Source organism: Bubalus kerabau, chromosome 13, assembly GCF_029407905.1.
Source record: "Bubalus kerabau isolate K-KA32 ecotype Philippines breed swamp buffalo chromosome 13, PCC_UOA_SB_1v2, whole genome shotgun sequence".
NCBI lineage: Eukaryota > Metazoa > Chordata > Mammalia > Artiodactyla > Bovidae > Bubalus > Bubalus kerabau.
The window spans coordinates 39,239,397-39,257,651 of NC_073636.1; the positions used below are offsets into that span (position 1 = coordinate 39,239,397).

The 18,255-nt window shown below is 46.9% G+C and overlaps 1 protein-coding gene across 1 annotated transcript in view; it reads left to right on the top strand.

Moving 5' to 3' along the window:
• Window positions 1–18,255, top strand: part of SLC24A3 (solute carrier family 24 member 3) — a 431,954-nt gene that overhangs the window by 68,832 nt on the left and 344,867 nt on the right. Inside the window, exon 2 of the mRNA XM_055544094.1 lies at window positions 6,229–6,357. Coding sequence (XP_055400069.1) covers window positions 6,229–6,357 — 129 coding nt within the window. The remainder of the gene's footprint in view (window positions 1–6,228; window positions 6,358–18,255) is intronic.

Below are 18,255 nucleotides of genomic sequence, written 5' to 3' on the forward strand. Positions count from 1 at the left end.
CGCCTGGCCTTTGGAGTTGAATCTGGGTTGGGGTCCCTGCTGGCTGTTTTATCCCACCAGTGAAAGGGGTGAAACCCTGGGGAGAGTGTGGATGGAGAAGGGGCAGGATGGTGGTCAGGCACATGGGCAGGAGGCTTGGGGACAGTTCTCATGCTGCTGCATCAAACCCTCATCTGAATGGGGTCCTCCCCTCCTGGGAGCAGGGGTGGCAGTAACCCCACCTCTCTGCCAGGCTTAGGTCCCTATTTGGGACTAGGAAAAGTGTGGTATTTATTTAGTCTTAGGGTGAAGTTGAGGGGCCTGGGACACCCGAGGAAACCCATTCTTTGGGTCAGGACTCCTTGGGCTTTCCAGGCCCTAGTCACAGAGGGGAGAAAGGGGAGGAGGAGAGAGAGAGAGACCGAGAACACACAGCTCTGTAATGGAAACTTGGCTTCCAGCCCCACGCTCCTTCTTTAATGCCTGTGCTTGAGTCTTGGGTCGGGAACCCTTTCCTCTGGCAGGTACGCTGAGCTAGCTCCACGGCCCACTCCTGTCCTGCTGTTCTGAGCTGGTGACACAGGACATGTGAGCCTGCTGCCTCCCTCTTCACCCTCCCCCACCCCTGTCCTTGATTAATTAGGTCAACTCGTAACTTCCAGGGCCTGGCAGGAGGAGCCAGGAACACAGTGGAGGGGGGCCAAGGGGTTTTGTTGACGTTGCTCAAGTGTAGCTTCATGGAGCAGCAGCCCCTGCAGAGCGGAGAAGTCCAGGGAAGCCAGGGGTGAGGAGGAGAGAGAAGCGGGCAGCTCCCCAAAGCCCTCCGCCTTCCCCACTGGCCACCTGCCCCTGCTCCCTGAATCTGAGACTGTAACCCTCCATGTCGTGACCAAGAGACTGGCTGAGTCTCTGAGAAATCCACACTGGGCTGAGCAGCCTACATCCAGTGGGGTTCAGGACCATTTTTTTTTATGTGTGTGATGCTTTCTTTCCAGTGATGCTCCTGCCTCATCACTGGTTCTAAGAGTTTCTGGGGGAAGCAGACCCCATGAGATGGTCTCACCTGTTATAAGGTGCAGGCTGCATCATGCTTCTGTCTTGCAGTAGCTGAGTAACATGGCCAGATGGATTCCGTCTTCTCCAGGGATCTACCAAGAAGGTGGCCTTTGGGGATCCCCAGACCTGGGTTCAGATCCCTGTTTTGTTCCTCTTTGCTTGCTCTGTGGGCAAGTCTTTTAACCTCTTTGTGCTTAGATTTCCTTATTTGCAATCGGAGTTAACAGTTCTAAAAGAAGACTGTTGAGATGAAACATAACGAAGAATGGAAAGTTGTTTACACAAAATAGACACTCAATAAATGGCTGTTGTGATGACTGTTAGCTGGTGGTAGATGTGGCCATGGGTTGGCTGAGTTTAGGCAGATCACTTCTACTCTAACTTATTTACTCCAGAGGAAGGTTGACCTGAGAACTAACTGCCCCTTCCTACTTCTCCAGCAATTTTGTGAGGACAGAGAAAACGGGGTGTCATATTGTCACATATGGTCCTCAGTGGGAAGTGAATGAACACAACGCTTTTTTTTCATCACTGTTATGTTCTCAGACTCTGGTCTCTGCATCTGTGTATCAGTGGTCAGTGCTCAAATATATTTTTGTTGAGATTAAAGTTTGTAGATTTTGGAATCCAGAGGCACTGCCTTAATAGTCTCTAATTCCTGAAGCTATTGAATCATCGTGTAAAAAAATCCTCTCATTTTCTGCTACAATAGCTGGCTTTATTTTTACATCTCTTAATTGGTATCAGCTTTTCTCTCGGAATTACAGAACTATGGAAATTTGGCCTGAGAAGGAACTTTGGAAGTCACTGGAAGGGATGCTCTTGCTTCTTTGCAAAATGTTGGAGTCTTCCTGAATGTTAGGATTGCAGCCCCGCAGGACACTTTTCTTTGACCCAGATTATGAGAGCAGAGAGGCCACTTTGTTGGTCTCATGTAGGCAGAACGATGCCCCTGGCATCCTGCCTGCATCACTTGTCCTCACATCTTTGGTACAACTTCCAGCACCTGTGTCTAATTATCTAAGGCCATTTACTGGGCACCAGAGTCCATCTTGGGAGAAGGCAATGGCACCCCACTCCGGTACTCTTGCCTGGAAAATCCCATGGGTGGAGGAGCCTGGTAGGCTGCAGTCCATGGGGTCACTAAGAGTCGGACACAACTGAGCGACTTCACTTTCACTTTTCACTTTCATGCATTGGAGAAGGAAATGGCAACCCGCTCCACTGTTCTTGCCTGGAGAATCCCAGGGACGGGGGAGCCTGGTGGGCTGCTGTCTGTGGGGTCGCGCAGAGTCGGACACGACTGAAGTGACTTAGCAGTAGCAGCAGAGTCCATCTTGATTGGAAGTGCCAGGGAATGAATGTCCCCTGGGAATAGCCTTCATTCAGCCCATGGCAGACCAAGAGCAGGTGGGTAAATACCCCAGCTCCCTCACCCTCTGGGTGTCTGAGTTGAATACGTACACTGTCCCCTAGAGCTTTCCAGAGGGGTCAAGCTCTAGTTCATGCATTTTAGCTTCAGACTTGAAACACGCCTCCTCCGGCTGGCTCCCACCCTGCTCCATTGCCCTGTCCCCCGTGGGTGCTTCCTGGGATCACCGCCCCCAGGTAAACTACCTGTGCTCAAGTCTCTGTCCTCAGGGGCTGCTTCTCTGGAAACCCAGCCTGAGACAAACGAGGTGTCTTTCTTCACACTCTGAGATATGGTATTTTAAGTCTGCTTATTGAATTTTGAGGCCACTGACCTTATTCCTTTTTTATGAATTTTTGCAATATTTTTTCTCTGCTTGTCACTATTCTTAATCCTAAGAATTAACTATTCAGGTAAACCAGACTATACACGTATCTTGCTTTGACCTTGAAATATCTTTAGGATTGTCTTCACAATTATGGTTAAACTGATATATCTGGTCACCATGTAGGTATTTTGTATTTCAGTCTTAAATTATGGTTTATTCTAGTTGGGCTGCATATGCTAGTTTTGTTTTTTGTTTGTTTGTTTTTTTTTGCTTCTCTGTGTAGCACGTGGGATCTTAGTTCTCCAACCAGGGGTTGAACCCACAGCCCCTGCCTTGGAAGCACAGAGTCGAGAGAGAGAGAGAGAATAAACATAGGGGCTCTTCTGGCTAATGTGTAAAGTTGTAATTAGCTGCTTGATAAATTTACGTGTGGGAGCAGGTTCCAGTTGATTGAGGAAGACCTCAGTGCATGAGCTGCAGGCTTATATGTGTCCTATTGGGTTAGGTGAGATGCCCACATGCACTGTGATTTCCAGAAACTTCCACAAGTCTTACCGTATCCATTCACTGAATGGGAATGGTGACTCCAACATGAATTTCCTGAGCACCTACTCTGAGCCAGCAGTGATTCGGTGTCAGAGAGACAGCAGTGGACCCAGGAGACAATGATCAGGCTCCATCTTTCTTTCCAGAGCAGTGTGACGAGGTTCCAGTTACATAATGAAAGTGACATCATTTGAGAAACTAGAATTTCCATGGAAATAGAGGAGAGGGTATGATGACCTTCAACTCTTTACTGACCATTTCAGAACACTAGGTTGGTGTGACTGGGTGGGGCCCAGCCTCTGGCCTTTCATAAAGGCCACTGGTCCCATGAATTAGACTTTTTGTCTTTTTCTTACATCCATTTTCTGACCATAGCAACTCTGGACACTCAAGAGGTAGCCAAAGCTTCATGTCATGTCTTTCTTGAGTTCCAAACCACTAGAGAGAGCCATCTGTGTGCTGTTTCCAAAACCCAAGGACTCTCTGAGGTCCTGCTCTATTGTTATTTTACATTTTTCCTACATGATTAAAAAAAAATTTTTTTTTACATGATTTGTCCATAGTGGTCAAGGCCATTGGCAACTCTGTCCTTTTTGAAATTCTCTTTTTGCTTACCTTCTGTGACACCACTTCCCTTGCTCTTTTCTTTCTTTTCATGATCTTTTTTTTTTCTTGTCTATTTTATTTTATTTATTTATATATTTTTAAATTTTATTTTATTTTTAAACTTTACAAAATTGTATTAGTTTTGCCAAATATCAAAATGAATCCGCCACAGGTATACATGTGTTCCCCATCCTGAACCCTCCTCCCTCCTCCCTCCCCATTCCATCCCTCTGGGTTGTCCCAGTGCACTAGCCCCAAGCATCCAGTATCGTGCATCGAACCTGGACTGGCAACTCGTTTCGTACATGATATTATACATGTTTCAATGCCATTCTCCCAAATCTTCCCACCCTCTCCCTCTCCCACAGAGTCCATAACACTGTTCTATACATCAGTGTCTCTTTTGCTGTCTCGTACACAGGGTTATTGTTACCATCTTTCTAAATTCCATATATATGTGTTAGTATACTGTATTGGCGTTTCTCTTTCTGGCTTACTTCATTCTGTATAATAGGCTCCAGTTTCATCCACCTCATTAGAACTGATTCAAATGTATTCTTTTTAATGGCTGAGTAATACTCCATTGTGTATATGTACCACAGCTTTCTTATCCATTCATCTGCTGATGGACATCTAGGTTGCTTCCATGTCCTGGCTAGTATAAACAGTGCTGTGATGAACATTGGGGTACATGTGTCTCTTTCCCTTCTGGTTTCCTCAGTGTGTATGCCCAGCAGTGGGATTGCTGGATCATAAGGCAGTTCTATTTCCAGTTTTTTAAGGAATCTCCACACTGTTCTCCATAGTGGCTGTACTAGTTTGCATTCATGATCTTTGTTGAAGGCTTTGACTCTACTTTCTCTGGAGGAATGCTGAGTTTCCCGTGGTTTCTTCTTCCATTTCCTTCTCTTTAGGAAGCCCCATTCATACTCTTGCCATATGCTTCCCTGCTTGTTTATGGTTCTCCTGATGTCCTGGGTAGCTGAACTGTTGCCCTGCGTAGCTGAACTGTTGCCCTGCAGTGTCTGCACCCACATTATCCGGGCAGCACACCACCCTGTGGATGGTCCACGGACACTTCAGATTCAAAACATCCTGAGCAGAAGGCACCACACTGTCCCCAACGTGTCCCTCTGTGTCTGTTCTTTGTCCTGACACTTCCATCCCCATGGTCGTCTCAGCCGGAGACCTCAGCCCTACTCATGCATTCAGTGATCAGCTTTCCCCTGGTTTGTGCTCTTCATCTCATGTTTGTGGAAATCTTGTTATGTGGGATTCACTAGCCTAGGCTCTGGGCATGTTGACATGGTGTCTTAGCCTGGGTGATCCAAGAAGCAGATCCTGAGCAGGTGTTAATTGCAGGTGCTTTATTTGGGAGGTGATTCAAGGAAATACTGAATATAAATATCATTTTTGTTTTTGTTTTGGCTTCACCGCATGGCTTGTTAATCTTAGTTCTACCATTAGGAATCGAACCTGGGCCCCAGCAGTGAAAGTGCAGAGTCCTAACCACTAGACCACCAGGGAATTCCCTTCAAAGAGATACAGGTTGGGGACCAGATGCTGGTGAGCAGGAGCCAGTCTAACTGACTTAGTGGACCCAACTGGGCCCTTTCTTTTCCCAAGTCCACGTTCAGTGAGGTCACATTTGTAGCTTGAAATTGGACATGGTGAGAATTTAATTTACACCATGGAAATTGACCAGTGGCTACAAATCAGGACTTTTCCTACAGAGAACTGGTTGTTCAGCATTTCTCAGCATGTCACTGGGGGCACAGAATTAAGACAGGGAATGCATGCATGCTCAGTCGCTTTAGTCGTGTCCGACTCTTTGTGATCCCATGGACTGTAGCTCACCAGGCTCCTCTGTCCATGGGATTCTCCAGGCAGGAACACTGGAGTGGGTTGTCATTTCCTCCTCCAGGAAGATAGGGAAGGACAACAGCTAATAAAGTATGCTTTATCAGGGAAGTCACCCTGAAGACATCTGGAGAGTCATCCCAGTGGAGTAGACTGGAATCTGGATTGGAACACACACTTCAGTCATCCCTCTGGAGCAGTGAGGTGTTTATACACTGCCCCCTAGCAGTCGTTGGCTGAAGGCTGCTGCTTGGGGCCTGGCAGGATCCAGCAGTGGAGAAGCCTCCCTGGAGTTAAGAGACAGGATGCTGAGCGTAGTAGTCAGAGGTGTCAGGGCCGTCGGCGGGACTGAGCGCTGATGGCTGAAGGTGCTGGGCACCCAGTGTGGGCAAGGGTCACACCAGCTGTTAGTGATGTGTGGCTGTGGTGTCTTTCTCCATAGACCTGAACCTCATGGACTTCATCGGGCAAGACACACAGTGGACTGTGGGGAGGAAGTTAATGCAGGTGAATGACTCGCTGACTTCAGAAGATGCAGGACCGCGGAGCAGCAAGAACTGCACTGAACCAGGTAAGATGACGGCTGCACTGGGGCCTTTATACTGGGGACGGGGCTACTGGCAGTGGCCATAGCCCAGGAAGAGCCGGATCTGTGGTTTTCCTCTGAGCTCTGATCCAGAGAGACTCTGAGGACATTTAGGGGCAGGTGTCTAAGAAATGCAAAGGCAAGATCCCAGGGGGACAATTTAGGAGTGTTTCCACCTCTGTTTGTTCCCTTGGGCGGTGGGGGAGAAGGTGAGTCAAAGTCCTGGTCTAAAATATGGATGCTGGTGCCATCCCGAGGGACACTAAGCCAGGAGCAGGTAGGTGAGGATGTCCTGTCCTCTTTGCCTGATTTTTAATTGAGAGCCTTGTTTCTGTCATAGTAAAGGCACAGGTGTTGAACCAGACCCTCACCTCTGATGTTGAGCTTCTTGGAAGAAATGGATGTTCATGTGTCAGCAGTTATATTTGATATAACAAATAGAATGTGCCTTTCCTCAGAACATTTTACCTCTAATGTTTTTGAACTTTCAAGAGAAAACTAACAGAAGGGGATCAAAAGGACTTGAAGTCAGCTCAGCCAGACTTTGGCCAAGGCAGGTGGCCTCTGGACGGATGAAGTCTGCTTGTTTAGACCAGGCGGCAGCCACCCTGTCTGAAAAGGGCCAGAGAGCAAATATGTTAGGCTTTGAAGACCTGATACTTCTATAGTGTCTATAGTTTATTATTTAATTTTATTTTTAATTAGAGGACAGTTATTTTACAATACTATGATGGTTTCTGCCACACATCAACACGAATCGGCCATAGGTATACATGTGCCCCCTCCCTCCTGAACCTCCCTCCCCATCCCACCTCTCCAGACTGTCACAGAGCAGCACTGAAACACATACCTTGCTGTGTGTAAAATGAAGAGCCAGCGGGGGTTTGCTGTATGCTGCAGGGAACCCAAAGCCGGTGCTCTGTCTATAAGACATTTTTAAAGATTTTTATAATCTTTATAATCTTTAAAAATTAAAAAAAACATTTTAGCTCATGGATGGACTGGGCCTGTGGCCACATTGTCAGCCCTGACATTGAGTTCTCAGATCTCTTGTGGGTGGGGCGGGGGTGGTTCTTCCTTCCTTACCTGGTGGAGTCTTGGGCCTCAAGTGTGCCCCCTTTAAGGGCCTGGGAGCTCAACCACCCAGTGATCCTACATGCAAACGCTGGCCTCATTTTAAGCATCAGCCTAGATGGACGTATGCAATCTTCATTGCAGCCCGAAGAACCTTAGCCCTTGGGTTACAGAAGGTGAACTTGTGTGTGTGTGCTTTTCTTGGGAAGGTGGATAGAAGTTCCCTTTCCGACGTCTGGAAAGAACTAAAAATAGATTACCTTTCCCTGCCAAAAAACAGCCTACAACCTGACATAAACTATATTCCTTAAGCTGGAGAATTCAAGGGTCCCTGTGGCTGTTATTCAGCACTCTGAAAGAATACCCTTCACTGAAGCACGTGGGGGCTGCGTGAGCTACAAGTGAAAGCCGGGTTGAAGGTTTACGTGTCATTACCATGTGGACAGAACTGCATGTCTCCTGGGAGGTGGGCTTCTGGGGGGCCTGGCCCAAGGGGCGTGGCAGGGATGCTTCGGGTCACCGCTGGAGCCCTGTTTGCTGATCGGGTCTTACAGTCGAAGGTATGTCACCATCTTTTTGCAATGAGAATGCGGGCGGTGACTGGGATGTCAGGAGACAGGAGATTCAGTTCTAGGAGCCCAGCCTTGCCGTGGGCACACCTTTGGATGCAAAAGAATGGCGTCAGACAAAGTACAGAGCCCAGCTCTGGGACTGGGGTCCAGCTCTGTGCAGGGCCAAGCGATGGAAGCTTCTGTTCCCTGGAGTTGGGACCGTGTGTCAGGGGATGGTGCTGGCTCGCTGTGAGTGGCATTGCTGACTGTTTCAAAGAATGCATTTCTCAGAGTGACAGGTGTAAAAGAATAAGACGCGTGAAATGCCATCACAAGACAGGAATGACTCAGCTCACAGGCAGAACAGAAGATGTCCAGCTAAGAAGAGCTGAAGCCAGCACCTGTTGGTGTTGGCAAGACAGTGGGGGCGCAGGGCAAGGAGGAGAGGAGAGACTCCGGGGGGCAACAATGGTGGGGGGGTGGCAACAAACAAGAGCTCCCCATCCTGCAGCTCCAGTGCAGGCTGGGAAGCAGCCTTCTGGACTGGCCTCCTTCCTGTTCACAATGGTGTCACAGGGCAGGGCACTCACGGCTCCCCGGGATGGTGTCAGGGCTCCCTTGGTGCCCAGCGCTGAGTGTCCACATGGGGACCTGAGTGTGTGGGGGCCAGTGTGGCCAAGGGAAGCACAGTATCAGGGTCACAGGTGGGAATTAACTTGACTTTTATTGTGAAGTGTGCTTGGTGCCCTCTGATGTCACAGGGATTCTCAGGCTGTGTCCTCGGAACCCCTGGCTGGAGACGCCATCGGAATGAAATTGACTGGGAGACTGGTGATGGGTTGACGTGTTCTGGTTGTGGAAACAGTTGGGGGATGGGGCTGGCTTGCTTCCTCACTTGGGAAGCAGACCTAGTTTAACCCTCTGTCCCTTCCATTGCATGAGTGCAGAATAGGAACTCACAAACTCTTCCACCCCTAAGACACCAGGTCCAGTTCCCCTTAGTAAGTCTCTGCTTTGTGTTCCCAGAATTCCGTGTCCTACTGCCCTCCCTGTCCTTTTATCTCTCTGCCATCCATGTTCCTCCCTCTCCCTCTCCCTTCCCCGCTCCCTCTCTTTGATAACCAGGAGGCCAGAGCACGGTCCAGAGGACAGCCAGGATCCCTGGCCCATTGGACAGTGGCTGTGCTATCTTTGTGGGTGTGGCGAGCTTGATATGGCTCACTTTTCATAGGACATCTGCCACTTTAAAGACATGTAAGGGACTTCCCTGGTGGCATAGTGGGTAAGATTCCACCTGCTGATGCAGGGGACCCAGGTTTGATCCTTGGTCAGGGAAGATCCCACATGCCATGGAGCAACCTGTGAGCTGCCACTACTGAGCCCACCCGCCTAGAGTCTGTGTTCCACAACAGAAGAAGCCCCCACAATGAGTAGCCCGAGCATGGCAGCAAAGAGTAGCCCCTGCTCGCTGCAACTAGAGAAAGCCCGTGAGGCAGTGAAGACTCAGTGCAGTCATAAGTAAATAAAGAACATTAAAAAGACATCTAAGATTTTTTAAAAAATTTTTCTTTTAAATGGCATTCTTCCCTGCCCCCTTAAAGACCTGGTTTTGGTGAAAATTTGTGATTTTTTCCTCCAGATCTGTATGAAAAAGACTGAGATCCAGGCTCTAATTTTTCTGTCATCGTTCCAGCCCTCTGAGAATTTTTAAGGTTGTTTTCTTAGCCTGACATTGCCAATCTCATCTCGAGCCCGGAAACATTGTCTTTTGGCAAATAACGCTTGAAACTGTTTACTCAGATGAACTATTATGAGGAATTTAACTTTGAATAAATTTGATCCATGGAAAATTAAGTCGGCTAAATGTAATACTGAGGGAGGCAGACAACTATAGCAGAGCGGGATTCTTGGGAATGTGTGTTGGTACACTTTGCAGAATTTTATTCTACACTTTGCAGTCTGCCTCCAGAAAAAAAAAAAATCGATCATCTTTTGGTTTTTAGTTCTTTGATATTTTAAGGAAATGAGCTTTTCCTCAGAGTGCCTCTTTCAAAGAAACTTGGGAAGAAGGAAGCTATTTAAAATGAAAGCCTTTGGTGTGGGCATCACTCTGAGATGACTGCATTTCCCTTTTTAAAAAAAATTTATTGGAATATAGTTGATTTGCTATGTTGTGTTAGTTTCAGGTGTACAGCAAAGCAGTTCAGTTACACATATTCATATATACATCCCTTTTCAGACTCTCTTCTCATGTAGTTGTCGCAGAATATTGAGTAGAGTTCCCTGTGGTGTACAGTAGGTCCTTGTGGGTTATCTGTCTTATAATAAGGGTCGATATGTTCATCCCAAGCTCCTGATTTATCCCTTCCCCCGCATTTTTCTGTTGATAGCCATAAGTTTGCTTTCGACATCTGAAGGTCTGTTTCTGTTTCCATTTTCTTCTGATAAAGGGCTCAGCTCCCTCTCTCTGCCTGACTTGTTGGGTCTGAGCTCTCTGGGCACAGGGAAGCCACCTTGAGCCTTTGCTTCAGGACAGAGGCTGGCAGGTACTGACCCCATGGGGCTGTGCAAGGGGCATTACTGGATCAGGTGGCTGTTTACTGGAATGGCCAGAAACCACAGAGTCTAAAAGTCAAATCCGAACTGTCCTGGGGGAGGGAAGTCAGGTCAGGATGGGAGAAGCAGTTCAAGGGGGTGTCCAAAGGTAGGTGTGGACCATGAACAGAGCCTGGGGGCCAGGCTCAGATGCACAAGCAAGTGAAGGCCGGTTCAGCTGCAGGTCGTGTACACAGGGAGGGTTTGAGATCCTCCTGTTTTTGAGTTTAAGCCATAACATCAGGGTCAGCTGGTTTAATACCACGATATGACCGATCTACAAAGCACGAAAGGTCCAAATGTCTCACCATTTACATAAAGAAAAAAATGAATGACCTGCCTGAGGTTACAGGGCTTTTCCAGAAGCAGAGCAGGGCCCCTAGCTGTCCCACATGGATAATCAATGCATATCAATAATTATCTAGAAAATCTGACACTTGCATCATTTAGAAGAACACGGTCCTGTACAAATATAATGCAAGCTACAGATGTAATTTTGAGATTCCTAGTAGCTACATTAAAACCATAAAAGGAAACAGATGAAGTTAATTTAATACTATATTTTCTTTAACCAAACATTTCCAGAATATGAGGAAGAATGAAAATTTTCAATCACCTTCATGTTTTATCCCTGAGTTTGAACCCAGGAAACAACTAAGATTATTTTTAAAAGTCTTAAAATGTATACTCCGTTAGACTAGCTCACATAACAGTTCTCTAACTTCTCTCTGCGGTTGTAATTTTCATAATGATTCCAACAGTAGCTGTGGACATTCTTAAGTGGAACACCTTGGAAACCCATTGTGATCTGCTCTTCAACTTTTATCAAGTCCTTTACTGAATTAGGGCAACAGTAGCTGCTGTAACAAGTAAGTCCTTCAGACTTGGGGGTTTAACACAAAAGAAGTTTCTTTCTCATGTGAAGTTCTAGTCTGTGGGTGGCCCTGTTGCTAGAGGTGGTCTGTGGACTCTGAAATTTCCATTTTGAGGCTTCACTGTTCTCACGCTTGGTTTCCAAGGTCACTGTGCTTCTCGGCTTGAAGGGGAAAGAACAGGGGGCTTGTTCACAGCTGGGTTTTATGGACTAGACCCTCCCTCCTGCTCACATTCTGCTGGTCAGGACTCAGGAAAGACCACTTCTAACTGAATGAGAGACTTCTCCCATTCCCCCGGAAGAAGAGAAAGCAGGTTTTCCCCAAAAACTTGTTTCTTATTAAAAAAACAAATGTCTCAATTTTCCTTTATGCTTATCTTATTTCAAAAGCAGTATACTCCCTGTAGACAAAAATCATAACCTAAACTTATGTCTTCTGAGGCTGGCTTAGCCAGTAAAGAATTTGCCTGAAATGCAGGAGACCCAGGTTTGATCCCTGGGTCAGGAAGATCCCCTGGAGAAAAGAGAGGCTACCCACTCCACTATTCTTGCCTGGAGAATTCCTCAGACAGAGGAACCTGATGGGCTAGTCTTGGGGTCGAAAATAGCCACCTGAGCCCCTAACACAACACTAGCTCTTGGTTTAACCTTCATGGTTCTCACCTGGTCAGGTGACACACTTCGATTTTCTTTTCATCTTGAGAGGGTCACAAGTCATGTAGAAATTATCCCAGGTGTGTCTGCTTGCAAATTACATCTTTTCTTTGTAAATGCAAGGAGTGTAGGAAAAATAATGGATGTTTGAGGATATGTGAAATCATTGGTGAAATGTGGAAAGAGCTTGGGTTTCAGAGTAAATCCTAAGTCTCTGTTCTGTCACTTTCAACCTATGTGATGCCAGGTGATTTTCCTGAATTCTTTGAATCTCTTTTCCACCATCTGTAAAATGCATATTTAGATGCTCACATCATGAAGTGAGCTAAGCTTCATAAAACAGCAAGAGTATAGGATGGTTGGATGGCATCGTCAACTCAATGGACATGAGTTTGAGCAGGTTCTGGGAGATAAAGACAGGGAAACCTGGCATGTTGCAGTCCATGGAGTTGCAGAGTCGGACACGGTTTAGTGACTGAACGACAATAAATGGTGGCTGTGTTATCTTTGTCCCTAGAAGGATCCTTAGGGATCTTAAGAGAAGAATCAATGTTTATTCTTTAAAAATGCTTCAGGGACTTCCTTGGTGGTCCAACCATTAAGACTTCTCGCTTCCACTGTGAGGGGTGTGGACTTGATCCCTGGTAGGGGAACTAAGATCCTGTGTGCCACGTGGTGAGGCCAAAAAGTAAAAAAATCAATCAATCATAAAAATAAATAAAAAATGAAAATGCTCAAAAACCCCCTGGTCTGGACTAACCCCTTATTCCAGAGTGTCCTCTCAGTAACTCTGACCTTGCCCTCCTAATCCCTTCCCCCTCAGCAGCCAGGCTGACCCAGAGCAGCTGAGGGCAGGATCTCAGGGTGCTGACTGCCTTTCCCTTCCACCCTCTGACCCTGACTGGGATGCTCTCAGGCCTGGGACGGCCTCTGGGAGCTTTGGGGTAGGATGTGGCCTGGGGAGGGCCTGACCTCTCTCCCCAGAGTCTCCTAGGCCTCAGACTTTTTAAACAGGCTCCCAGGACACAGCCAGTGGTGTGGCTGAGGGCTGGGGGAAAGCATTTCCGAGTTGACCTGCTTATTGTGGCTCCCACCAACCAGCACACACTTGAGAATCTGGGCAGTAAGCCTGTTACTTCTTCTACTTGGGCGCTCCCCACAGCCAGTGGGCTGATGGCCACCCTCCAGTTTGCCTCCCCTGGGATTGGTCTGGGCTGACAAGGTTTCCATCTTGGACAGTAAGGTTAAATGAGTTCACGTCTGGGTTATCACACTGGCGCTTCTGTGGTTCCTGATATAGTGTGAGACCATTAGTGTGACTGAAATGTCTATCATAGAACAATAAAATCCCTGAATTAAAGATTAGCAGCCTATTTTAGAAGCTGACTCAGAATGAAGTGGACATGAGCCCAGCTCAGTGGTTTGTCCATCCCGGCCAAGGCCTTGCTCCCTAGCCCCATGTCTACAATGGGATGTCAGGGCTCCACCGATGGGTCTGGGGACACTGGGCCGAGGAATGGAAGAGAACAGGCTGCAGCCCAGCAGGTCAGGCCACACTGGCAGGAGCATGGGACTGGGGTCCGGGTCACGAAATAGGCACTTGGAGTACCCACCCTGCCTCAGAGTCATTGCGAGAACCAGAAGAGAAGGGATGTCCACGTTTTATAATTGTAAAGTACTTCTGAGTGGAGTCAGGGATGTGGTCCAGGGTCCCACAGACCTGGAGAGGCATCCTGCTTTGACATCTATGGGCTGTGGGGCCCTGGGCCAGTCATTTAACCTCTCCAAGCCTCAGTTTCCTCCCCTGCAAAGTGGGGGTAATTCACGGCACAAACAGAAAGGGTTGCCATGGAGAGTCAATGAGATAAAGTGTGTGAAGAACTTGGCACAAGGGACTTCCCTGGTGGTCCCGTGGCTAAGACTTCATGCTCCCAATGCAGGGGGCCAAGGTTCAATCTCTGGTCAGGGATCAAGACCCCACGTGCTGCAACTAAGACTTTGAATGCCACAACTTAAGATCCTGCAGGCTACAATGAAAGATCCTGTGCACTGCAATGGTGACCTGGCACAGCCAAGGAAATACACAAATAAATACGAAAATGAAGAAGCTTAGCGCAAAGCACAAATCCAGCTGTGACTTGATGCCCATTTCTGGAGCACCCACTGTGTGCTCAGGGGTCCTTGCACCCAAAGCCTCAGTTATACACAGGAGGATGTGGTTATCACTCATGCACTGGCCTTGGGCATGCAGACGTCTCCTCTAGGAGGAGAGTAAAGTCAGTCTGACTGTATTAATATTATAATAGCTAGGTGGAAAGTAAAAATATTCTTAATTTTCAAACCATACATGTTGGGCACATGAACATCCTGTTAGCATCAGCCTCCACTTCCCAATGGATCTTTCTTGGGAAATGGAATTTCACTTATGCTGCAATCATAATTGACTCTCTTGGGAAAATCCATGAAAAGTCACCAATGATAGGGATTTAGGTGTTTACACTGCATGTGCAAGGTTGGGTGTGCCAAGTGGATGTCAGTGGATGAAGGAAGGAGAAGTAAGGGGTGGTGAGAAGTGGGGAAGAAGCTGGACTTATTCTCTGCTCAGGTCTCTCCCCGTAGGTCAACTCATCCAGAAAGATGTGATCCATGTCCCAAGGGCAACTGTCCTTCCATATTCCAGGAACAAAGTTTCCCTACCGTCTGCACCATTTAACCACACATAGGAGACCTATTAAGTTAAATTATAATTTGATACTGAGTTTAAAGGAAGGGAAGATGGAACACAGATGTACTCATCTCTCTGTGAGTGTCTACATCATTGACCCAAGTTTGATGCAGAATATTGGCCTCTCTGCAGGAATCACTGTGTATTTGTAGCTCACAGAAGGATGTTTCCTTTAATGAGACCCTGGACAAAGAATGTGGTGCCCAGTGGATCTGCTTAGTGGTTCCCAAGGGCACACAGTAATGAACCTAGAATTGTCTTTTCAATGCCACAATGTCATTGTTGTTACCATTTTGTATCTTCTCTCTCCCCATTTAGTCTCAAGACTCTTGCCTTTAGGTACCTTTTCTCCTACTCCCACATTTTATTATGAAAATTTGCAAACATGCAGAGAAATTGAGTGAATTTTATAGCAAACACCCTCAGACTCAGCACCTAAGTTCTTTAATTTGCATTTCACACTACTGGCTTTATCGTGTTTACTCACCTCTCCACCCCTGTATCTATCCGTTAATCTATCTTATTCTTTTTTGGTGGAATTGGAAGTGATTTGAAGAAGTAAATACACTGTCTCATATAGGTTTAGCATGTGTGTCATTAGCTAGACTTTATGATCTGTTTATCCATCTTGGGTAACAAGATGTTTATCCAAATATTGGGTAACATTTATGCACAATGAAGTTTACAAGTCTTAAGTGTACAATCCATGAGTGGTACCTATTACCTATGCAAACTCCATGGCCAACTTCTGTCACAATATGGGACATTACCATCATTCCAGGAAGTTTCCTCAAGTCCCTTTTCAATAAACCCACAGCCCAGCCCACCCCCACACAATTACTCTTCTGATTTCTATCACCATAGATTAGTTTGTACTTGTTCTAGGACCTTCTGTACATGAATCTTACACTATATGCTCTCTGATGTAAGACTTAGTCTGTAGCACAGTGCTTTTGAGATTCATCCCTGTTTCTGAGTATAGATGCATCCTGACTCTACCTGCACACTCACACATACACAAATGCATGTAGATTACTCATACACATGTGACGTGCTTTCCATGTAAATGCTAACATGTTGGGTATATTTCTCTCTAGGAAGTGCCTTGTAGATTTTGGTCACTTTCCTTAGATACTTATTTTAGGTCCACTTTCAAAGAGACCTTTGTGATGACTGTGAAATTAGCAAGCACTTTGGTTGGCCAGAGGAGGTTAGTCATAGATGGCCAGTTGCCCCTAATGACCCCTCTTACTTCCCTTGGAGCAGAACCACAAACTGGATTAAGCAACCTTGTGGTTTTAAAAAGGGAAAGGGGGAAGGGGGAGCAGAGAGGAGGGGTGATCTCCCTTGTCTTTAAGGTGTTATTACTTCTGATGCAACACTGCACATTCAGTTATTCAGTGATGACAAGAAGTGGAAGGAGAAGAGCTGTGAAGGTCCAGAAAATGGTCTGATTCATTGAGTCAGAGGCCGTGCTCCTTCTGCTGAGGAAGCTGCTTCCTGGGGGCTGGCATGGCATCCATTTTCACTGGAGCTGGGCGTACTCCTCTCATAAACAGCGTCAGAGAGAGATGATACATCTGCACTGGGAACTAGATACCTGGTTGGGGAAGGTCACCAGCCCCACTAAGGTGGGAATTTGTGTGTGTGTGTGTGTGTGTGTGTGTGTGTGTGTGTGTGTTAGGGTCTTTGGAAAGGGTGAGAGCCGCATTGTCCACAGTAAGCTCTGTCCCAGCAGAACCCTTTGTTGGCCCAATCTTCATTCTTTGTGCTCTTTGTTTCCTTGTCAGTTCCTGACATACATGTTGACTGGGAGGAGGGCCTCTGAGACACACATATGACTCTCCAGTGACAGCACACTCTTGGTGATCATCCATGGCTTGCTGTGACCATCAGGCACCTTGACTCAGTTCTGGCTCCCTTAGAAGCAGATGCTGAGGCAAAGGTTTGGATGCATGCGGTTTATTTGGGAGATGAGCCCAAGAAACCCCTGGGAGTAGGGAGTAGAGAAGTGAGACAGGGGAGAGAGGGCATGTCCAGAACCAGTTATAGTGCGATCACTAGGTTAGTGAGCTGGGACAGAGTATGGAAGACACCTGGATGTTCTCCCACAAGGGGGTGAGGGAGTTGGGGTACTGATGCACCAGCTCCTGTAACTCACTGGTTGAGGGCTGCTCCTGGGGGTGGTGATGCCCCTTGCACAGGTGGAGTAGCACCTATGGGTAGAGACAGCCCCAGGGGAATTGAGGGGCAGGTGCTGGCAGTTGGATGTTGGGCCAGTGAGCACCCAAGAGCTAAGGAGAGAAAGGTGAGCAGAGCAGCAACAGTGATTGCTAAACACCTACTTCTCTTTTTTTTTAATATAAATTTATTTATTTTAATTGGAGGTTAATTAAACTTTACAATATTGTATTGGTTTTGCCATACATCAACATGAATCCGCCATGGGTATACACATAAACACCTACTTCTCTGTTCCCAAGGACGTGGTTTCATGTTGTTGAACAGGTTGGAAAGCTTATCGTGACCCAAGAAGAGCGCATAGCATCACCCAGCACTTCCTCTGTCTGTGCGTGGACTTGTCTTGCTAGGCGAAGCCCTTGGACTTACCCCATTTGTTTTTACTGCATCAGAATGTGTGTTTGCGCAAGTGCTGACTGCTCACTAGGCCCTCCTGCAATAAGTGGGAGCTTAGGTAGACCCAGCAGAGGAGCCCTTCTGGCCAGGCCAAGAGCAGAGGGCTTTCAGGAAGACAGGAGACATCCCTCCTGTCCTCATTCATCTGACTGCCTCCATGCCTGTGCTTGGCCTTCGGGGGACCTCAGCAAAGCTCAGGACATGTCAAAGTTGAGAAAAGGAGAAACCAAGGAGCCCTGCATAAGCTCCTTCTGCAAGAAAACAGAACCTTTGTCCACCAGGCAGATCTTCTCCTTTGCAGTCAACTAAAGTAAAAGAATTCTTTCTAGGAGCATTGCTGGGGCCTGAGGTCTAGAACATATGTAAACTCAGGGTCAAGACTGAATGTGAACCCTGAATCAGAATTGAGAAATGTGTGTCCTTTGCTCTCTGGGATATGTGTTATTTCAGGGGCATTTACTGGATTGTCCAGCTTCAGAATTAAGCTAGAGTATCATATCCTCAGGTAGCCAGTTCATCCCTCACTGGGCTCTGTCTGGTATGAAATGGAGTCTATATTTTATAGAAAATCATCTTTCGAGGTAGCTCAATGTGTTTAAAGTGGGGAACCCTGTTACCCTGGTATTCAGGTCTGTGGTCTCATAGCTCTTAGAGCTCTCAAAGGTGAGACTTCCAAAAAAATAAAACCCACTGAGTGATGTTCTTCAGCCCAAAGCCTGACACAATGGGAAGTAACTCTCACCTGGAATTTGAGACATTTGGGTCCTTGAAGA